Source organism: Molossus molossus, unplaced genomic scaffold (genome assembly GCF_014108415.1).
Source record: "Molossus molossus isolate mMolMol1 unplaced genomic scaffold, mMolMol1.p scaffold_m16_p_23, whole genome shotgun sequence".
Classification (NCBI taxonomy): Eukaryota; Metazoa; Chordata; class Mammalia; order Chiroptera; family Molossidae; genus Molossus; species Molossus molossus.
Window position 1 is genome coordinate 6,520,082 of NW_023425359.1, and position 20,870 is coordinate 6,540,951.

The 20,870-nt window shown below is 39.0% G+C and overlaps 1 protein-coding gene across 1 annotated transcript in view; it reads right to left on the bottom strand.

Moving 5' to 3' along the window:
• Nucleotides 1-2,607: 2,607 nt before the first annotated feature.
• Nucleotides 2,608-20,870, bottom strand: part of TSNAX (translin associated factor X) — a 31,752-nt gene continuing 13,489 nt past the window's right edge. The window contains exons 5-6 of the mRNA XM_036277623.1: nt 7,948-8,075; nt 2,608-4,385 (exon numbers count right to left, since the gene is read on the bottom strand). Coding sequence (XP_036133516.1) covers nt 4,008-4,385; nt 7,948-8,075 — 506 coding nt within the window. The 3' untranslated portion in view covers nt 2,608-4,007. The remainder of the gene's footprint in view (nt 4,386-7,947; nt 8,076-20,870) is intronic.

A 20,870-nucleotide genomic window follows, 5' to 3' on the forward strand; every position in this document is an offset into this window, starting at 1 on the left:
ACTTAGAAGTATGTTGCTTCATTTCCACATATTTGGGAATTTTCCAATTTACTACTCTTATTTCTTTCTTTATTGATTTGAGAGAAAGATGAAGGGAAGAGAGACAGAAACATCGATGAGAGAGAACATCCATTGGCTGCCTCCTGCATGCCTGCCACTGGGGATCTGGCCCACAACCTGGGCATGTGCCCTGCCACTCCAGTTGGGCAAAAGACTTCATTCACAAATAGATTAAAGGTAAAAGAATGGAAAAAGATATTCCATGCAAACAATAACCAAAAGAGAGCTAGATAAAGTAGACTTTAGGTCTAACTTCTTTTTCTTTTGTTGAGACAAAGGACAAACCTGTAATGTAAAAGGTTTCTAATGTTGTGTTTATATTTGTTGTATTAACAATAGACCCTCACCCTGGCCGGTTTGGTTCAGCGGTTAAAGCGTCGGCCCGCGGACCAGGGAGTCCCAGGTTTGGTTCCCACTAAGGACACGTAACTCGGTTGCAGTTTGTCCCCGGCCCCAGTTGGGGTCGTGAGGGTGGCAACCATCAATGTGTCCCTCTCACATCGATGTTTCTCTCTTACTCCCTCTCCCTCCCACTCTATCTGAAGATAAATGAAAAAAAAAAAAAAAGAGCCCCAAAATACATGAAGCGAAATCTGACAGAATTGAAGAGAGAAATAGACAATTCAACAGTAATAGTGGGAGACTTCAACACCCCAATTTTAGTTATGAACAGAAGAACAAGACTGTAGTAAGGAAACAGAGGGCTTGAACAACATTATAGACTAGTTGAATCTAACATCGATACAGAACACTCCACCCGACAGAAGACACGTTTTTCTCAAGTGCACTTAGGACATTATCCACGAAATGTCAGGACACAAAACAAGTTGCAGTACATTTTAAAAGATTGAAATCATACATGTATGTTCTGTGACCACAAATAAAATGAAATTAGAAAGAAGAGCACTAGCCCAGCCAGTGTGGCTTAGCGGTGGACCGTTGACCCATGCACCAAGAGGTCACCGCTTCGATTCCCAATCAGGACACATGCCCAGGTTGTGGGCCTGATCCCCAGTGCGGGGCATGCAGGAGGCAGCCGATCGATGTTCTCGCTCATCTATCGATGTTCTCTCTCATAGATGTTTCTCTCTCTCCCTCTCCCTTCCTCTCTCTCTAAAATCAATAAATAAAATAAAGTGAAGTCTTTTGTAGACAGCAAAGAGTCTGGACCATGTTTCTAAATCCATTCTGCCAATCTTATTTTATTATTTTTTAGACATTTATTATTATTTATTCTTGGTATTTTCCTCTGATGCACCTTCAAAAAGCCCTAAGGCTTTGCAATGTGTATTTTGAAAACCCACTGATTTAATACATGCCGGAGTTACTTATGAAGGACATAAACCAATTTTATTTCAGAATTCTGTCAGCAACTTGCCATGTGACCTAGAATCAGCTTCTTGTTATAATAAAGTTAAAAAAACACTGTAACAGATAATGCTATCCGAATAGTCATTTTCTTATTTTTATTTATTTTTTTAATTTATTTTTGTTACAGATGTTTCTTTCCCCCTCCCCTGACACCCTCTTCCCTATCCCGCCCCCCAAGCATTGTTGTCTATGTCCACTGGTTACGCACACATGCATATAACTTCTTTGGCTTATCTCATCCCTTCCCCCGGCCCCTTCCTCTGAGGTTTGTCAGTCTGAACCATACTCCTTTCTGTGTCTCTGGGTCTATTTTGTTCATCAGCTTATTTTGTTCATTATATTCCACAAATAAGAGAGATCATGTGATATTTGTCTTTCTCTGATTGGCTTATTTCGTTTAATATAATACTCTGCAAGTCCCTCCACATATTTTATTTTTCTTTATTGATTTTGAGAGAGAAAAGGATAGGGAGAGATAGAAACATCGATTGGCTGCCTCCTGCATGCCCCCCACTGGGGATTCAGCCCACAACCTAGGCATGTGCCCTGACTGAGAATCGAACTGGGGACCTCTCAGTCCATGGGATGACGCTCAATCCACTGAGCTACACCCGCCGGGCCAGAACAGCCATTTTCAAACAGAGACCTGCAGGGCATACTTAGGGACCCTAAGTATCTATCATTCTGGTCCAACACCCACTGTACTGGTGGAACATGCAATGTGGGAATGTGTCAACAGCAACGGCACCCACCCACCTGTAGCAGTCACTGTTAACTGACTGCTCAAAGGTCCTTCCCCCTCCTCCTATGATGGCAACACCTCAACCTGATTTCTTTGTTTGCCCTTCTCCTCTCAAGTAGGGTGCCCAGGTCAGTAAGTGAACTAATTTCCTTTCCACTCACTGGGTTAGAGGAAGGAGAATGTGACCCAGGTTGGGCGAATGAGATGTGAAGAATGTCTTTCCTGAAACTCTCCCTACCTCTGGACCTAGTTTAAGAAATAATCAATCTCCTTATTAAGGCTGTATCAGATTTCCTGTTTGAGCTAAAAATTATATACAACACTTTAAGTGTTCTCAATATAACAAAAAAATAAGATTAACTTTATGTTTTAATATTTTATTCAAAGACTTCAGTTTTAAACATCTGTAAGATATTAATCGATTCATAATTTTACTTTTAACATAAACTTCAAGTGGCAGAAGAAACAAAAATATGTAATGAGACTACATTTCAGCAATATATCTTTGAATAGGGAAACAAAAAAAACCTCACTACCACCAAACCAAACAAACAAACCTAATGTATTAGTCATGCCTATGTTTTATTTTCCTTCAGGTAATTTTTTTGGAGGTGAAAATTACACTTTCAAAGAATCAGACTTTACCAACAGAGCAGCTAATCTTTCAAAAAGTAAAATCCAGTATCCAGATTCTCGAAACTCATAGAACCAAATGGAAATGCCTGGCTGCCTGCCAATAGTGTCATGTTCAGGTCAGTTTCACATCACAGGAAATTATAACTAATTTCAGTAGGCAAATTCCAATTCTAAATATCACTATGACTATCATTGTTATTCCTAACTGTGTTGACAATTGTCTTATTGCTGAATTGTACAAGATAAATTTTCTTTGGCAACTTTTTATACTATCAATGAACACAACTAGAAAACTATAAAGGTTCAGATTAACTTAGTATTTCAAAAATTTCAAAACTTCATCATAATTACTTAAATGTAATTCCTTATAGACACTAGAATTAGAAAGCCTCCAACATGCCTAATGTTAATATAAGAGATAACAAAAAAATTGCTAAATAATCACTACTAAAAAGCTTCTTAGTTGTATGTACAGGTATATAATCAACTCAAACACTAGTGAAAATATTAGAATATTAGCTCCAATTCTCTATTGGACTTTCTGTGCTAAAGGACAAAAGTTAAATGTAGAAACTAACAACTAGGTATGTCAATTTTTCTGAAAGGCTGTTTCATATGGATTCAAAATGGCCTAAACTAGCCAGAATATAATGTGAATTCTTACCACAATGCCACATAAAATTAAAGTATATTGAAAACTTAGTAATGTTTAATTCTGGTCTATAGAATAAGCCTATTTTGGAGACTTGACACAATATTATCAAGAAATTTAAACAAAAAGCTCAAGTCCAGATGTATAACTAAGAGATCTTTTCTATATGTAACAAAACCACCAACTTAAATCATAAATGGCTTCCACTAATTATTACCACTCAAAATTCCCACAAAGTAAAGTAAAACAGGTGCAGAAAGCACACTCTAAAGCATGTTCACATTACAAAGATAAGTCGTGAGATTCGGCTGAGAAAAATTCCAATAGGCACATACACAAACATCTGTATGCAGACTTTCATGAGTAAGATATAGAAAATGATTCATTTTGATAATTTTATGTACAGCTTGTATATAATTTAAAACAAGTAAAACTGAAAATTTCCTATGTAAATGCCACAATAAAGTCAAATAAAATACTAAATAACAGTCTTACAAACTGGTCTCTCTTAGGAGTTCAAGAGAATAATATCTGAGTAATGTTACTCTAAGAAATGCCCTCTTCTTGATCAATCATTTCTGTTTTAACTGAAAAGACATCTGCCAGCATATGTTTGGGAATTTCTGAACCTCTGACCTTCAAGGCATAACAAGCATTCTCCACTTTGGCCAGACTCTGTTTCAAGGTATACAGCTTCTTAGAAACCTCATAAGGTCCAGTATTGCCAATGAATGAAAATCCATCATAAACCTGACGTAAAAATTGGCTCACTTCAAAGGGGGTGTCAATGTCCCCATTCCCCACACTGTTAATACACATCCGCATCAACTCTCCAGTTAAATCAGCCACTCCCAGAAGGTAATCAACAGGTGTGATTTTCAGTCTCCACGTACCAAACTCTTTATCGTGGGCATCAGAAGAGGGCTGGTAAAAAATAAAAAATAAAAAAGACACACACACACACAGAAAATATACCATGAAAAAGAGTGAAGATGCATGTATCACATTTATTATAAAGTACAAAAACAAGAGCAGATCAACTATGCTAATCTTCTCTAAATAAAATGATCTACGTATTTTGTTTAATGACTATTTGTGAGGTTACAAGAGGAATTCATGCCTTGGGTAGGGAGTTTAATTAAATTAGATAGTTTTGAAATCTAATACTCTATCATTATAAAATCAACTATTTCCAACTTCACTTGACATACAAAATAAAATTAAAACATTCTTCAACAAGGCCCAATTACTTTACTGCATGACAATCCCTTACTTATTTAAATAGCAGCTCTCAAAGCCCTCCAAGTTTGTGGCAATTCGTGTTTTCCTAAGCTACCCTTTCTTGCCTTTCCTCTATCCCTACTCAGCAGTGCCCATTATTTATCACTCTCCTGCTCCATCCTCCTCGGTTCCTTTAGACTCCTATTCTTCTACTGCACCCAGCAAAAACAAACCCTGAATCAATATTAAAACCTACTTTTGTTTGTCCTTTATTCAAGTGGTTGAGTACCACTGAGCTGAAAAATAATGATAATTACATCTATATTTGTAGTTTGTACCACTACAAACGACTCACCAATCCTTTCACTTATTCTTAGATGGTTCTCTCTCCAGTCTCCGTAAACACTATTCCAAACCTTCATCACTCTCCTGGGCCCCCTACTCAATCCCAAACCTCACTAGACAATCTTGCCTACTTTCAATGGCCTGCTCATTTGCCAGATCACCTTGGCACAAGCTCTTTCAATTACCTTATGCCTACAAAAAATAAACTTATGTCCACATCCATCTTTACCTTCTATCCTCCAGTCTCAGATGATGAGTTGTCCCTCCTCTTGTTTGAGGTTAACTCTTCCAAATGACCTTGACCCATCTCCTCCCACCTCTTCCAGGACCTTGCTTCATAAGGTGTATGCCCTTGGGCAAGTTATTTCATCTCTCTAAACCTCAGTTTCCTCATCTGTAAAATGGGATAACAGTACCTACCTCAGAGGTTTATTTCAAGGATGAGATAACATTTACCAAGTTCTTGGCATCGTGCCCAACACAAAGTAAATACTCAATAAATGTTAGCTGCTATCAATCACCATTACCATTATCATGTAAATCTCCTCTCTCCACATCAATTTCTTTCTATAGACTGGATTCTTTCTGAAAGAGGTGATGCTTAAGTTGTTATTAAAAGTCTGTGTGAGGTCCTGACCTATTTTGCTCAGCGGTTAGAGCATCAGCCCGTGGACCAGAGAGACCCGGGTTCAGTTCCCACTAAGGACACGTACCTCAGTTGCAGTTTGTCCCCGGCCCTGGTTGGGGTCGTGTGGTTGGCAACCACTCGATGTGTCTCTCTCACATCAATGTTTCTCTCTCTCTTCCTCCCTCTCTCCCTCACGCTCTATCTGAAGATAAATGCAAAAATGTACTCGGGTGAAAATAAAAAAAAAATGTCTGTGTGAGGCTTAGGTGAAGTTGCAATTTCAGGCAGAAGGAGCTAGCTGGAAAGGCATGCAGGTAAGAACGGTGTTGCATGGCTGAGAAACTAGTGAGGTATTTCCTTTGAGTCAAGTTTAAAGTAAGAAGTAATACAGGATGAGTCTAGAAAGACAAGGATATAAAGTCACATTTAGGAACTTAAACTGTATCTATAGATAATAGAGTCATTGAGAATGAAGCAAGGAAATGAGTCAAATTTAGGTAGTATTAAGATCTCTCAATACTGCTGGACTACTTACTCTTCAGAGACCATCTGGTCCAATCCTCTCAATGAAAGAATGAGAGATGAGGTCCAAGAAACACCAGAGGTAATATACCTAGTTAATGGCAACTGGATAAGTATCCAATTATTCTGGTGCCTCTGAAACCACATCATGACATAAAAGTACCTGCTATGTTTCATTTCTATTAACTGTTAGAGAACCAGTATATTTTTAGAAATGGTAGATTGTAATAGGGGAAAGAGAGTTGCATTTCATAGGTCATTTATAAAAATAATTTGCTGAAGAAAGTATTAATGTTCTTATTTCTATCATCAGACAGAAGGCGTTCCCTTCTGTCTAGATGTTGATTTTAGAGAAAAAAGCACGGTAAAATTTAATGAAATTCAACAAATGTAAAGGAAATAAATTCTGCTTTACTGGCTGATAATGGGAACTAGGAAAAAGAAAACAACTTAAAATGTAGACTTTTCAAGATGGAGCTGAAGTATTTAGGGAGGAAAAATCATGACACCTGTAATTTAAAGTGGCTTAGCAAAAAATATTTAGCAAATATAGCTAAATGTTAACAATGATTGAATCCAGGTAGTTGGTATACAGGTGTTCTTGTGTTACTGTTTTCTCTACTGTTCTCTATGTTTGAAATTTTTCATAATAAAGTTTATTTTTTTATCCTCACCCGAGGACATTTTTGCATTTATCTTCAGATAGGGAGGGAGAGAGAGAGAGAGAGAAACATGGACTTGAGAGAAACACTTCGAGTGGCTGCCACCCGCACAACCTCAACCAGGGCCCGGATGAACTGCAACGGAGATACGCGCCCTTAGCAGGAATTGAACACAGGACTCTCTGGTCTGCAGGCTGAGACTAACTGCTGAGCAAAACCAGCCAGGGCAAAATTTTACTTCTCAAAATATTTCCTTCTTAATAAACTTCACATAATTTTAAAAATTGAGAAAATACATAGCTTCCTTAAAGCAAGTTTATATCTATCATGCCAAATTAAGTCTCACACTTTTCAGTATTAACATTTTAGTTAATATTCAAGAAAGCACTATTTCTGCCCTGGCCGGTTTGGCTCAGCAGTTGGAACGTCGGCCTGCGGACCAGAGAGTCCCGGGTTCGGTTCCTGCTAGGGGCATGTACCAAAAAAAAAAAGAAAACACTATTTCGTACAGCTTCTTCCATCTTTTGAGTAATTTTTAAATAATACAACAGAAAAAAATATGAAAAAAACTTTAATTTTATCTGTAAATATACTAATATCTCAGGAACTATCAAATATTCAAAATCTCATCTCAAGGCATACTGGTTTGCATTCAAGACACCTGGTTCCAAAGCTTAGTTGTCACCCTTATCAGTTGTGTGGCTTCTGATAAGATACTTGAACTCTCTAAAAGCCTATTTTCTTCTTTGTAAAATGTGGGGGATAATTCTTACCTCATAAGGTTAATAAAAGGATGAAATGAGATAGTGTTTATAAAGGGTACATAGTAAGTACACAGTAAAACCAAAACTAAACTTACAATCACTCAATAATGCTTTAGGTAAAGGGTATTATTCATTCTCCCTCAACATACCCACAGCTGGTCTTGTTCTATCCACTAACTAAAATATTCAAAAGGGTCATTTCCCTGATTGGGAACCTATGAGACCACACTTTGGAAAGAACATTGCCATCTCAATATACCTACCACTCTAGCCAGTACATCTACAATTGTCATACTGCTATATAAATGATGTAATGAACGTGAAATATGGTTTTAAATTCTTACAGTCTTATTTTCTGTCCCATTGTCTTCTGTTGTAAATACCAATTGTTTATTGATTTCATCCATACTGATAAGTGATCGTGTTTTGATAAAGTGTTGAAAAGAGACGGCTTCCACATATTCCTGTAGTCCTGAAAAACCAACCAAGAAAATGACTAAGGAACAACCATTAAACTAATAAGAATGTCACAATAAAAACTTCAAATGGAGCATCACCTAAACAAAAGTTTACCTACCGCAGCGCTAGCACCAGGTTTGATCCTTAGATCCCAAGGACCCCTGAGAAGGAATGGGGACTCGCAGTGAATAGAGCGAACATTTCTGTGACTGAACCATATAGAAGACTCGATATAAATGTATTCAATTACTTCTTTTTAGTTCATGAGTCATTAATTAGTTTTAGGAAAAAAAAATTTTAAGCATTTTAGAAAGGGCTTTTAAAACTTCTGATAGGCTTTAATAGAAACTATTCAGGAGACTGTTTTTTCTCCCATAACCGGCAAAATCAACAATCAAATGAGACCAAATTAAAGATCATTTTGATCTTTCTTAAAATTCTATTAAGTAATAAACATTTCAAATAATGTAGATTAAAGTGTAAAAGTAAAAAATCATTTTTCTCCTCATACTTCAAAATGGATCTAAAAATAGATAACTCCTTTCCGCTTTAGCAGTTTGTTAAAAAAAAAAAACAAAAAAAAAAACAGCTAATGAGCACTACAATTCTGTACAAGAAGAAAATTCTATTTGGGTGGTGAACACTCAATTATAGAAGTCTACACCTGAAGCCTATATAATTTTATTAACCAATGTCACCCAATAAATGCAATAAAAATAATTAAAAGAAAACTCTACAAAATTCACATTGAATTAAAAATAAATTTGATAAAGATCAAAAATAGAACTATAAATACTTTTTCAAGTATTTTAAAACAACTAAATTCTATAGCCATAATTTTCTATATTATTTTCTTACATTGCAACCTATAAGGTGATACAAGAAAAAGTATTTTTAAAATGATTATCATTTTTGTCAGGTAAAGAAACTGACTTAGTCTTCTTTGTGATGGCTTTATTGTAAACACAAGAAGAGAAGAATGAATTCTGATTGTGGAAAGAAAACCCAGAACTTAACACAGAATCATCAGTAGCACTTCAGCTAGTCACACACTAAAAACCAGGTAGGGCAGCACTTGAGGAGGCTGACCACTGTGGTATCATCACATCAAATGCCACACAGGGTCAAAGGCAAATGCCACACAGGGTCAAAGGGAAAAATGGATGACCTGGTTTTGATAGCAAAGAGAGGAAACAAGTCAATGAAAATGAAAATGATTCATTTTGAGCTATAAATGATGTTAAAGGTCAGAAAAATGGTGCCTTCAGCTGACAGTATAGGACATGATAGAAAAGAATAAACCACACCATGCTGAGAAATGAAACAATAGAGTTGAGTTTACCAAGACAGATAATATTTATCATATTTACAATAAAAATATTTGAAATTTTAGTTTTATGACTAGGTGACCACCCAGTTCCCTTCCCTAAAGACAATCTATATTTCTCATTTCTTTCCAGAAATACTTCAGGCATACAAAAAAACAAACAGTAAAAATCAAGAACCACTCACCACATCTCTAAATATGCTCTAATCCGTCCAGGTCTTATGAACGCGCTAAACAAGATGTGTGCACAAAGACTATGTACAAAGATGTTCACCATTTCAATCATTAAAGCAAAAACTGGAAAAAACTTAAAGGATCAATAATAAATGTGACACCCAGCCGGTGTGGCTCAGTGGATTGAGCATCATTCCATGGACTGAGGGGTCCTGGTTAGATTCCCAATCAGGGTATATGCCAGGGTTGCGGGCTCAATCCCCAGTGGGGGGCATGCAGGAGGCAGCCTATCGATGTGTCTCTCTCACATCCAAATTTCTCTCTGTCCCTTTCTTTCTCTCTAAAAAAATCAATAAAAATATATTTAAAAAAATAAATAAATGTGACATTTGTCAATTTAATGTGTCTCAACTCCACTATTTCAATAATGAAGGTGGACCCTAAAAAATTCTTCCTTGCCAGCTGGCACAGTATCACTTTGTTGGTAGAGGGCACTGGAAGGCCAGCAGAGGAGGAAAAGTTTCTTCCTGGTTCTGGTGTGTCCCTCCTAGCAGCCTTCAAGTGTGGGGCAACCAGCAGCTCAAAGTGGCACATGGTCATCTCCCGGGGGAGAGGAGCAACTTCCCGTTGAACTCCAGAGAGCAGCTCCCCAGGGAGCCACCTCATGGACAAGGAGTTTCATGGCATGGCACCTGCCCAGGGACAGCTTCCCAGAGAATTCCAACAGTTTAACACCTCCACAAACATATCTGCCACCCAGCGGGTGAGGGAGGGTGGGGGTGAAGGGTGGTCTCTTCCAGATCCGTTCCTTCCTTGGATGTTCTGCCTCAGTCCTTGGGTAGTGGCTGCTCCCTTAGCTGATACTCCTACACTCTTTAAATCAGAGTTCACTTTCCTCTTATCAGGTAATCTCCTACACAGTTAATTCTTTATGATCTTCCCCTTTACAAATTCCTGTGCAGTTTGTTTCCTGTTTGGGCGCTGATGAATACAATAGGGAATCAGGAAAATTTTAAAATGGTATGATTTCCCCTTCACCCCTATTACTATCACATGAGAGGCCAGTCACTACACCTAGGCTCAGAATCAGGATACAACCCCAGAAGGAGGCTTCGCCTGGATTCTCCCTTCAGCACACTGGGTACTCCACTTTCCGTTCTCTCCAGGAGGCCACTGCCAACATCTCAGCATGCTCAGGTCTCACCCGCCACTGGCCCGCTCACTCCTCCCAACTACTGCCCCATCTCTCCGCCACTTCAGAGCTAAACTTCTTGCAGTAGCTGGCTACACTTCCTCAACACCCTCATCTCACACTTCTCAGCCTGCTGCACTGTAGCCTGAGCCCATCTTTACACCGAAACAGCTCTAAGATTATCATACAAAATAAGTCTAAAAGACATTTTTTTTCAGTCTTAATCTTCAGCATTCAGTATTTTGACCACTCCACCCCCCTTTTTGAGTAACTGATTTTAGAAAGGGAGAACATTAATTTGTTGTGCCACCTATCTATGCACTCATTGGTTGATTCCTGCTTATGCCTTGACCAGGGATCACACCCACAACCCTAGGACACTGGGATGATGCCTCAACCAACTGAGCTACCTGGCCAGGGCCACTTTTTTCCTTTGAACAAGTTTCACTGTAGTTCCTTTAATAGCATCATCTCCTGGTTTCCCTTTTCTACCTCTCTGGCCACGTCTTTGTAGCCTCTACCTCTGTTAGTATTAGACTCTCTCAAATACATCTCCATTGGGCTTCAGTTAACCCTACCATCCCTCAACTTTACAACTCTGGCTCAGAGTCACATATATCCAAATGCATATTTGATCATTCCCAACAGAGGGACCTCAAAATCAACAAGTCCAACAACGAATTCACAATCTTCCTTCCAAACCTGGGCCTCTTTGTTTTGCCAATTCTAAGAGGCTCCTGGCCTTCCCTTACCCATTTTGTTACATCTCTTCTCATCCATTCTCAGACCATAGACTGTTTGCCTTTTTAGTATAGAACTATCACCACAGCACACTCCCCTTTAAAGTCCAAATAGCTTCTCACTGCCCTTAGAATATAGAGCAAAATCATTAACATGGCTTTTGAGACCCTGCTTAAATTTACCCCCACCTACATCATCAGCCTCAACTCATGCTGTAGTGAAGTTATATCTCACAAAGAGTTCCATTTCACAGACCAGTACATGAACTCATATTTGTATGTCAGAATTGTCCCTAAATCCTTTATATCCACAAAAGTACAAAACTTGTATGTATTCTACAATATAAATTTTTCCTAGTTCTTATAAATCACTACTTCTTCAATATTTCTAGGCATAATCCTGTCCCCAAATCCTTGTGGTTGTCTTACTTTTCAGGGCCCTGTTAAACACAAACAGCGGTGCTTTAACTGGCAGACTCAAGCACAACTGGCAAGGTTCCTGTCACGCTCGTGGGAACTGACATGGGGAGGAGAAAGCATAAGTGTGCATCTGCTGAAGGTGGTGCACACCCGCCTTCCTGAGCCTTCACACTAGGCTCCATGACACTGCCAAGCAAGAAATCTCTCGATTTAAAGGGTGTAAGTCAGTATAAGCTTGATGATGGAGAAGGATCATATCTATACACCTATAATCTCGAGCTGACGTGAAGATCAGGGCACAAATTCCAATGTGTAGTTCAGAAATCAGTCAGAAGTGAGGGTATCACTTAAGCTAAACCAGTCTATTCTCTCAGCAATACTGTATGTGATGGTTAATTTCACGTATCAATTTGGCTCGCTGTGATGCCCAGCTCTTTGGTCAAATACCAGTGTAGATGAGGCTATGAAAGTAATTTTTATATGTGATTAACATATTTTAAAATATTTTTTTCCTTTACTGATTTTAGAGAAAGCGAAGGGAGAGGGAGAGAGAGACAGAAACATCGATGAGAGAGAACATCGATTGGCAACCTCTTGCACGCCCCCCACTGGGGTTCAGGCCCATAACCTGGGCATGTGCACTGACCAAGAATCAAACTGGCGACCTCTTGGGTCGACACTCAACCACTGACCCACCCCGGCTGGGCTGTGATTAACATTTAAATCAACAGACTGAGTAAAACACATTACCCCCCATAACCAGGGTGGGGAGGACCTCATCCAATCAGTTGAAGGTCTTAAGAGCAAAGAATGAGGCTTACCAAAGAAGCAATTCTGCCAATTCCTTAAAACTAAATGAACCAATCACCCTGGCCGGTGTGGCTCAGTTGGTTGAGCATTGTCCCAGGCACCAAGAGGTCACCATTTTGATTCCAGTCAGGGCACATGCCTAGGTTGTAGGACTGATCCCTGGTAGGCGGCATGCAGGAGGCAGCTGAAAGATGGTTGTCTCTCTCTCCCCCTTATTTTCCCTCTCTAAATTCAATTTTTAAAACAATCAATCGATCAAAATCTTAGTATCTCTCTTTGTATATTACATACACACACACACACACACACAGAGAAAGGGGGAGAGGGAGAGAGAGAGAGAGAATTGTTTCTTCAGAGAATCCTGACTGTGAAATAATGGAATGGCATATCTGGAAAGACAGACTGCTTTAGATGAATTCACTACTTAATGTGTATTTAATGCAAAACTTCTGTAATCTCTCTTTCTTTTTCACTTTCCGAGCTTCGGCTTCTCCAGTTCCTCACCCACACTGTGCCGTCTTGCTCAGGGGCTTTGCACGCTGCTCCCTCAGCTTCCACCCCATGCCCTCCGCACTCCTCCGCCCGACTCACCAACCCTTCGGATCAGCACTCCATTAAATATCCCCTTCTGAGAAACCGTCTGGCACCACCCCTACTGCTTGTTCTCCTGGTATCACATGCCTTTCCTTTACAACACTAATCAAAGTTGTATTCAAATAACACAGAATTCCTTATCTGATGTCTAGTGCTATTCTGGGCTAGACAGGCAATACCATGGCTACTATATCTGGTTTGATCAGATGGCTACCTCCATCACTGCTATATCCCTGGTGCCTAATACAACACCTTGCACAAAAACCTATGATTAACTAGATATATTTTTGAAGATCTATTTAAAATTGTTTTACAAGAATATTTAATAAGTAGTAAAATGCCCATTAAGAGACACAAGAGAAAGAAACAAAAAATTAAAATACACATCCACAACATGAAGTTCTCAGGGCTGCCAACCTTAAGTTGAGTAGTAGTATATTTCTCTTACATAAAAAAGAAAAAAAATTAAAATACAATATAATTATAAATAAAAGGACAGTGGGAAATGGGGAAACCTGCTACTTAAAACAACATCAAAAAGGATTTCTAACCACCTCAGCATTCTAAGCAAAGTGGCTTAAATCATCCCAGTGGAACAAACATTATTACAGTGCACTACTCTGCTTATAGAGATCAGTGGGGGAAAATCATGTCTAAAAATCTAACCTTGTTCAAGAAAAAATGAAATTCCAGAACCTACTGCATCATGGTTAGAGATCACATTCCAGAGAAGAGGTCCCTCTGTTTAACAGAGTCTACTTCAAAAAGTGTTTGGACACGCAAGGGTGGAAATGGAGCTAAATTTAGGGCAGGGAATTTAGAGTTCAAATGTCTTGAATAATAAAAGAGAAATAGTTTTAAGTTTCAAAGTTCAGCAATGGAAGACAGGTAAGAATCAAACACTAAAATGAGCGCTGGCTGGTGTGGATCAATGGTTAGTGTGCACCAAAGGGTCACAGGTTCAATTCCTGGTCAAGGACATGTACCTGGGTTGCAGGCTCATCCCCAGCCCTGCTCTGAACATGTGCAGGAGGCAACCAATCAATGTGCCTCTCTCTCATTAAAATGTTTCTCGCTCTCGCTCTCCCTCTCCCTCTCTCTACTCTCTAAAAATCAATGGAAAAAATATCCTCAGGTGAGGATTAACAAAAAAAATAAAAGGAAAACGAGCAGTGAAAAAACAACCCAGTATTTTTAAAACAATCCTTCACCCCAAAAAATTTAATTTAAAAAATAATTTTTTAAAAATTCCTGATTCTAAATGAACTTTACTTAACAAAAATGCTAACCAGAATTCCTTTGTGCAAAACATCATTCCTTTGTGCACGGAAAAAATGTGGCTTAATTCATTCGTTGAAGAATTGTTTTATTCACATAAGCCAATTCAAAGCATGAAAATGGTTTTAAACAATATATTTTTAAAAAATAATTTGTAGTTGATAAAACCAACTAAGTACAACTAACCTCCAGGCCTATGTCTCTAAGCATCATGATCTCTATGGTGGATTTCACATTTAAAATGGTGTAAACTATTCTTCCGATGGAAATGTGAAAGGAAAATCCATCTTAATGAAAGCATGGCAACCAAACAGGAATGCGGTTTGCTTCTGCAACAGAGCACTGCTGAGCGATATCTAAAAAATTATCTTGTTGCTAAAATGTCCGTAGTCTTATAAACAAATGTATATGAAATAAAACTATTTTCACCAAATAGGATAAACAACATAAAATTTACCGTTTTAGGCATTTTTAAGTGTACAATTGATTGGCAGTAAGTACATTCACACTGTTGTGCAACCATCACCACCACCTACCTCCAGAACATTTTATTTTATAAAACTGAAATTCTGTACTCATTAAATAACTCCTCATTCCCTTTCCTCCAGCCCTTAACCACCGCCATTCTAATCATCTGTCTCTGAATTTGACTACTCCAGATATTTTATACAAGCAGACTCATTCAGTATTTGTCCTTTATTAGACTGGCTTGTTTCACTTAGCATAATGTCATCAAGGTCCATCCATGTTGTAGCCTATGATAGAATTCCCTTCCTTTAAAAGGCTGAATATATTCCACTGTGTGAATATACATACAATATTTTGTTTATCCCTTCATCCACTGATGGACACTTAGTTTGCTTCTACCTTTTGGGTATTGTAAATAATGCTTATATGAACATGGGTATATAACTTCTCAAGTCCTTGCTTTCAATTCTTTTGGGTATATAACCAGAAGCCTCCAACAAGACTTTTTAAAATTATAAATAAAATATCAGTAGTAGCTTACTAAGTCTTGAGTGTCAGTTATATGTAAGATAATGTACTTCTCAGCCATTTTTTTTAATGCTCTTTATAACATAGCATGGCTGTATTACTATCCTTTTTTTGGTTAATCCTCACTCGAGGATATTTTTCCATTGATTCTTTTAGATAGAGTGGGAGAGAAAGAGGAAGAGAGGGAGAAAGAGAGAGAGCGACAGATAGAGAAACACCAATGTGAGAAAGAGATATCAATTGGCTGCCTCCCACACAATTCCAACTGTGGCCGGGGATCAAACCAGAGATCCTTTGGTCCACAGGCTGATGCTCTAACTGCTGAGCCAAACTAGCCAGGGCTTACTATCCTTTCTTTATGGATGAAGAGGATTGAGACTCAAAAGTTAAGAAATTAGGAAATTCATCCAAGTCACATAGTGAGTAATGAAAAAAACTGTAATTCAAAAGCTCATACACTCCCCACCTCATCTCTGTCTTTACACTCAACTCCATATAAAACATACTCACTTTTCTCATTTATCCCTGGTAAATCCCAATTCAGCTTTTCTCCATGCTTTATTTAACCTTATTCTAGTTTCTCATACTATATATTTTCATGATTTCATGCTATTCTATGCCTACGCTGCCCTCTCTCAAATCTTGTTCTATCAGTAGAAAGAGCTGAACTGTTTCGATAAGGCCCCGTTCAGGCAGCTCATTTCTTCATAGCCGCTATGCAGAACTTAGACTTCAGTTACATGTTTCAGTTGGCTTTGTATTATAAACAGCTGTATGATCGCTTATTTCGCACCCTAGAACTTTAAGGGCATGGATGTCTTCACAAGTTTGCTTCTTTCCCCATCCCCAAAGGTAGCACTCCATACGTAGAAAAGACTCAGGTGTTTAGTCAATTGCTTATAATCATCTCTCCCTGTTCCTCCTCACTAACTTTATGAAATTGTAAGTACCTTGAAAAAAATATTTTAAAATTTGTTATTCAAATGTTCAGAACTATTTCATTTTACTAAATTTATAGTACTTTGGATTTAAGTGTACTATGGAAGAAATAATTCTTACAAGCTTAAAGATTAAACTGATGACGCTCAGAATTAGAGGTTTCTGATTTGCTTTTTATAGGGGAAGAAAAAAAGGATGAGGAACACGAGCCCTCAAAATTCATCTGTGGGCCCTGGCCAGTTTGGCTCAGCAGTTGGAGCGTCCGCCTGCAGTCCCAGGAGACCCGGGTTCGGTTCCCGCTGAGGGCGCGTACCTCGGTTGCAGTTTGTCCCCGGCTCTGGTTGGGTTGTGCGGGTGGCGGCCACTCGATGTGTCCCTTTCGCGTCGATGTTTCTCTCTCTCTCTCTCTCCCTCCCACTCTATCTGAACAAAATATCAAAAAACAAAAATATCCTCGGGTGAGAATTAAAAAAAAATTCAACTGTGGTTATCAATCTCTATTAATTTGGGTGGCTATCACATACTATAGTATCAAATAATATAGCATCAAACACCGTATTTTCAAACATATATAAAGTCATTATTTAAGTTATCCTTGGGATGTGTTTGATTCAAGTTACTTTAGAGACAAGGTGGCCATTTCTACTCCATAGGTTTTGTGATACACCATACAGAAAGTTCAAGGACATCTGGCCACAAACACTGAAAAGCAATTTTGGGTCACATGTAGGTAAAAGGATGTTTAAACAAGTTATGTTTCAACTTGATGAAAAGGACATCCGCTATTTTCAGTGAATAATCCCCAAGGTGAAAAGTTTCAACCTACTGCCATATCCCATCAAACAATGCCTTCCCCTCAGCTTTTGCCTTGGATGAAATCCAATTAGAATTATTTACAGAAACAGCTGCCAGTAAGACAGAAGCCTGTAGGTTGCTTTTATGTAATTTGTTATTTTTCTCCTCGTTCTTCTATTAGAACACATACAAGGAAACCCAGTTAAAGACTTCTGGCTATTTTTACTTATTCTTGTAATACTTAAACAATATACATCTAGTCCAAATCTCCATGAAAAATCATATATAAAGGTGAACACACAAGACAAGAGGTTTCATAATAAATTCAAATTTCATGTCTCCACTTTCTTCCCAGGCTTTTAGAGTTTCAAAAAATTGTTTGCCATATGCCCTAGCAATTCCACTCTTAGGTGTATACCCAAGAGAACTGAAAGCATATTGTTTATACATAGACTTGTGGGTGAATGTTCATTCATGGCAGCCAAAAAGTAGAACTAACCCAAATGTCCACCAACTAATGAATGTATAAACAAAATGTGGTGTATATGTACAATGGAATAGTATACAGCCATTAAAAAGGAATAAAGTACTGATATATGCTATGCGATAGATGAATGTTGAAAATATTATGCTAAGTGAAAGAAGCAAGGCACAAAAGGCCACATATTGCATGATCCTATTTATATGAGATATTCAGAATAGGGAACTCCACGGAAACAGAAAGTAGGTTAGTGGTTGCCTAGGGTTAGGAGTTTGGAAAGAGATAAGAAGTGACTGCTAATGGATAAGGGGTTTCTTTGGGTGATGAAAAATTCTGGAATAAGATAGTGGTGATAGCTAGGTATCAAGAATAACAACCTTGCCCCGACCAGTTTGGCTTAGCGGTTAGAGCATCGGCCCACGACCAGAGTCCCGGGTTCAGTTCTCGCTAAGGGCACGTACCTCGGTTGCAGTTTGTCCCCGGCCTCAGTTGGGGTCGTGTGGGTGGTAGCCAGTCGATGTGTCTCTCTCACATCAATGTCTCTCTCTCTCTCTTCCTCCCTCTCTCCCTCCCTCTCTATCTGAAGATAAATGCAAAACACAAAACAAAGAATAACTGGCCAGTGTGGCTCAGTGGTTGAGCATCAACCCATGCACCAAGAGGTTGCTGATTCAAATCCCAATCAGGGCACATGCCCTGGTTGCAGGCCTAATCCCTAGTGTGGGGCATGCAGGATGCAACCAATCGATGTTCTCTCTCATAGATGTTTCTATCTCTCTCTCCCTCTCCCTTCTTCTCTCTCCAAAATCAATAAAGGGGAAAAAAAAAAGAATAACAACCTTGTGGTTAAAATTAAAACCACTGAATTACATAATACAAAAGGGTTAATTTTATGCTACATAAATTATCTCAGTTTTTAAAAATTGCATGTATAACGATTTGTAAGAATACCATCTGATATTTTTCAAAAGTAAGCTTTACCAGGTCACTGAAATGTTAAAGTAAAATAAGATTTAGAACTTCCGGTCAAGATGGTGGCGTAGGTAAACGGGTTATCGCCTTCTCCCACAACCACATCAAAGTTACAACTACAGAACAGCCATCATTAAAAACCACCTGACATCAAGCTGAATGGACGTCCTACAACTACGAAATTAAAGAAGCAGCCGCATTGAGACTGGTACAAGGACGAGGGCGTGATGGGCTGGCCCCACACCTACATGTGGCGGATAAAAATCAGGAGGACACCTCAGCTGGGAAGGTCCCCCCTGAGGACTGAGGGGTCCCCGTCCCACACCAGGTGCCCCGCTCAGTGTCCCAGTGCCAGGAAGAGAATCCCCATCACTTCTCGCTGGAAAACCAGCGGGAACTGAGGCTCAGGGAGGCTGAGGCGGCCTCTAAATCTCTCCCCCACCCCCAGATGACTCCAAATACCAAAGAATCACATCCTCTGCCTATCTCACTTCTTCACTATAGTAACCCCTTAAACAAGTCTTGTCAGCATTGTCAACTCCCTTGCCCCTTGGAGAAAGTCAAATATTTTTAACAGGAATGTGAGTTATTATATAAGTCAATAGAAACTCCAATTTTTAATTATTTCTTTTCTTCTCTTACATTAAGTTACAACTATTATAAAACTGCTTACCAAGTAACATAAGATATAGCATACATTCTTCATCAATTCATTCTGAAAACTCCAATCATTTCTTGGTTTTTAGATGCTGCTGAAGAGATCTTTTGTTTGACTTGTATTTCTCCAGCTACATGATGCCCTTGTCTTAGCCATGTCTTGGTACTGGGACCATCATCAAACTCTTCCCAAGACTTCCTCCACTAAAATGCCAGGTGACTGGGGATCCTGCCTATGTTGGTATTCACAGGCCTATTTCCATTTCAGCTTCCAACACGCCCCACCATTCATCAAAGATCTGTTCCTCTCTTCCTTTCTCCTCTAACTTTTGGGGGATAAAGACAGTTAAAGAAGAGGAGGTCTGTGATGTCACTTGTTGGGGTTGTGCACTGTCCTCTGGTTATTCAATAAGCCCCAGGACAGATCCCTTTCCCCTGACTGCTTCCCTGTGTGCAGAGACCACTGCTGCCTGTGCACCGGGGGTGTGTCTCAAATAAGGCAAAGCTCCGTGAACCCACCTCAAAGCCTGTAATTGCAACCTGAGGGAACATGCCCTGCATGAAACACCTGGTTTTTTCTGTTTTATTTTTCTTTATTTTCCAATAGTTAACACGATATTATATTAGTTTCAGGTGTAAAACATAGTAACTAGACATCTATATATCTTAAAGTGATCACTCCAATAAACCTAGTATCGTACACAGTTATTACAATATTACTGACTATATTCCCTATGCCGTACTTCACATCCCCATGACTGTTGGCTAACTACCAATTTGTACTTCTCAATCCCTTCACCTTTTTCTCCCATCCCCTCAACCTCCCTCCCCTCTGGCGACCATCATTTTGTTCTCTGTCATCAATGAGATCAATAAACACCTGTTTTAATCTCTGGTTCCCAATAAACTTCCCAAATACTATACATGTTTTTCCCTTAGGGCATTTCTTTAGAAGTTTATAGTAGAGGGCCACAACTTAGCTGCATAATACAAATTTCCCCACTCCACCCCAGGACTTAACTGAAAGCAACTCTCCTATCTCCCCAACAAAAATTACATTGTTTCTGCAGCTTCCCTTTAGCTGCCAATACACACCAAAAAGAATGTTACAGGCTGAATTATGTTCCCCCCAAATTCATGTTGAAGCCCTAACCTCTAGTACTCATAATGTGACTATATCTGGAGATAGGACCTTTAATGGTGATTAAGTTAAAATGAGGCCATTAGGGCGGGCCCTAATCCAACCTGACTGGTGTCTTTGTAACAGGAGATTAGGGCACGCAGAGAGACCACAGGGGAGACACAGAAAGAGTGTGCCCATGCCCAGAGGGGAGGACCATGTGGAGACACAGAAAGGGTGTGGCCATCTTTAAGACAGAGAAAGGCCTCAGAAAAAAAACAACCCTGCCAACACTTTGATCTTGGACTTTCAG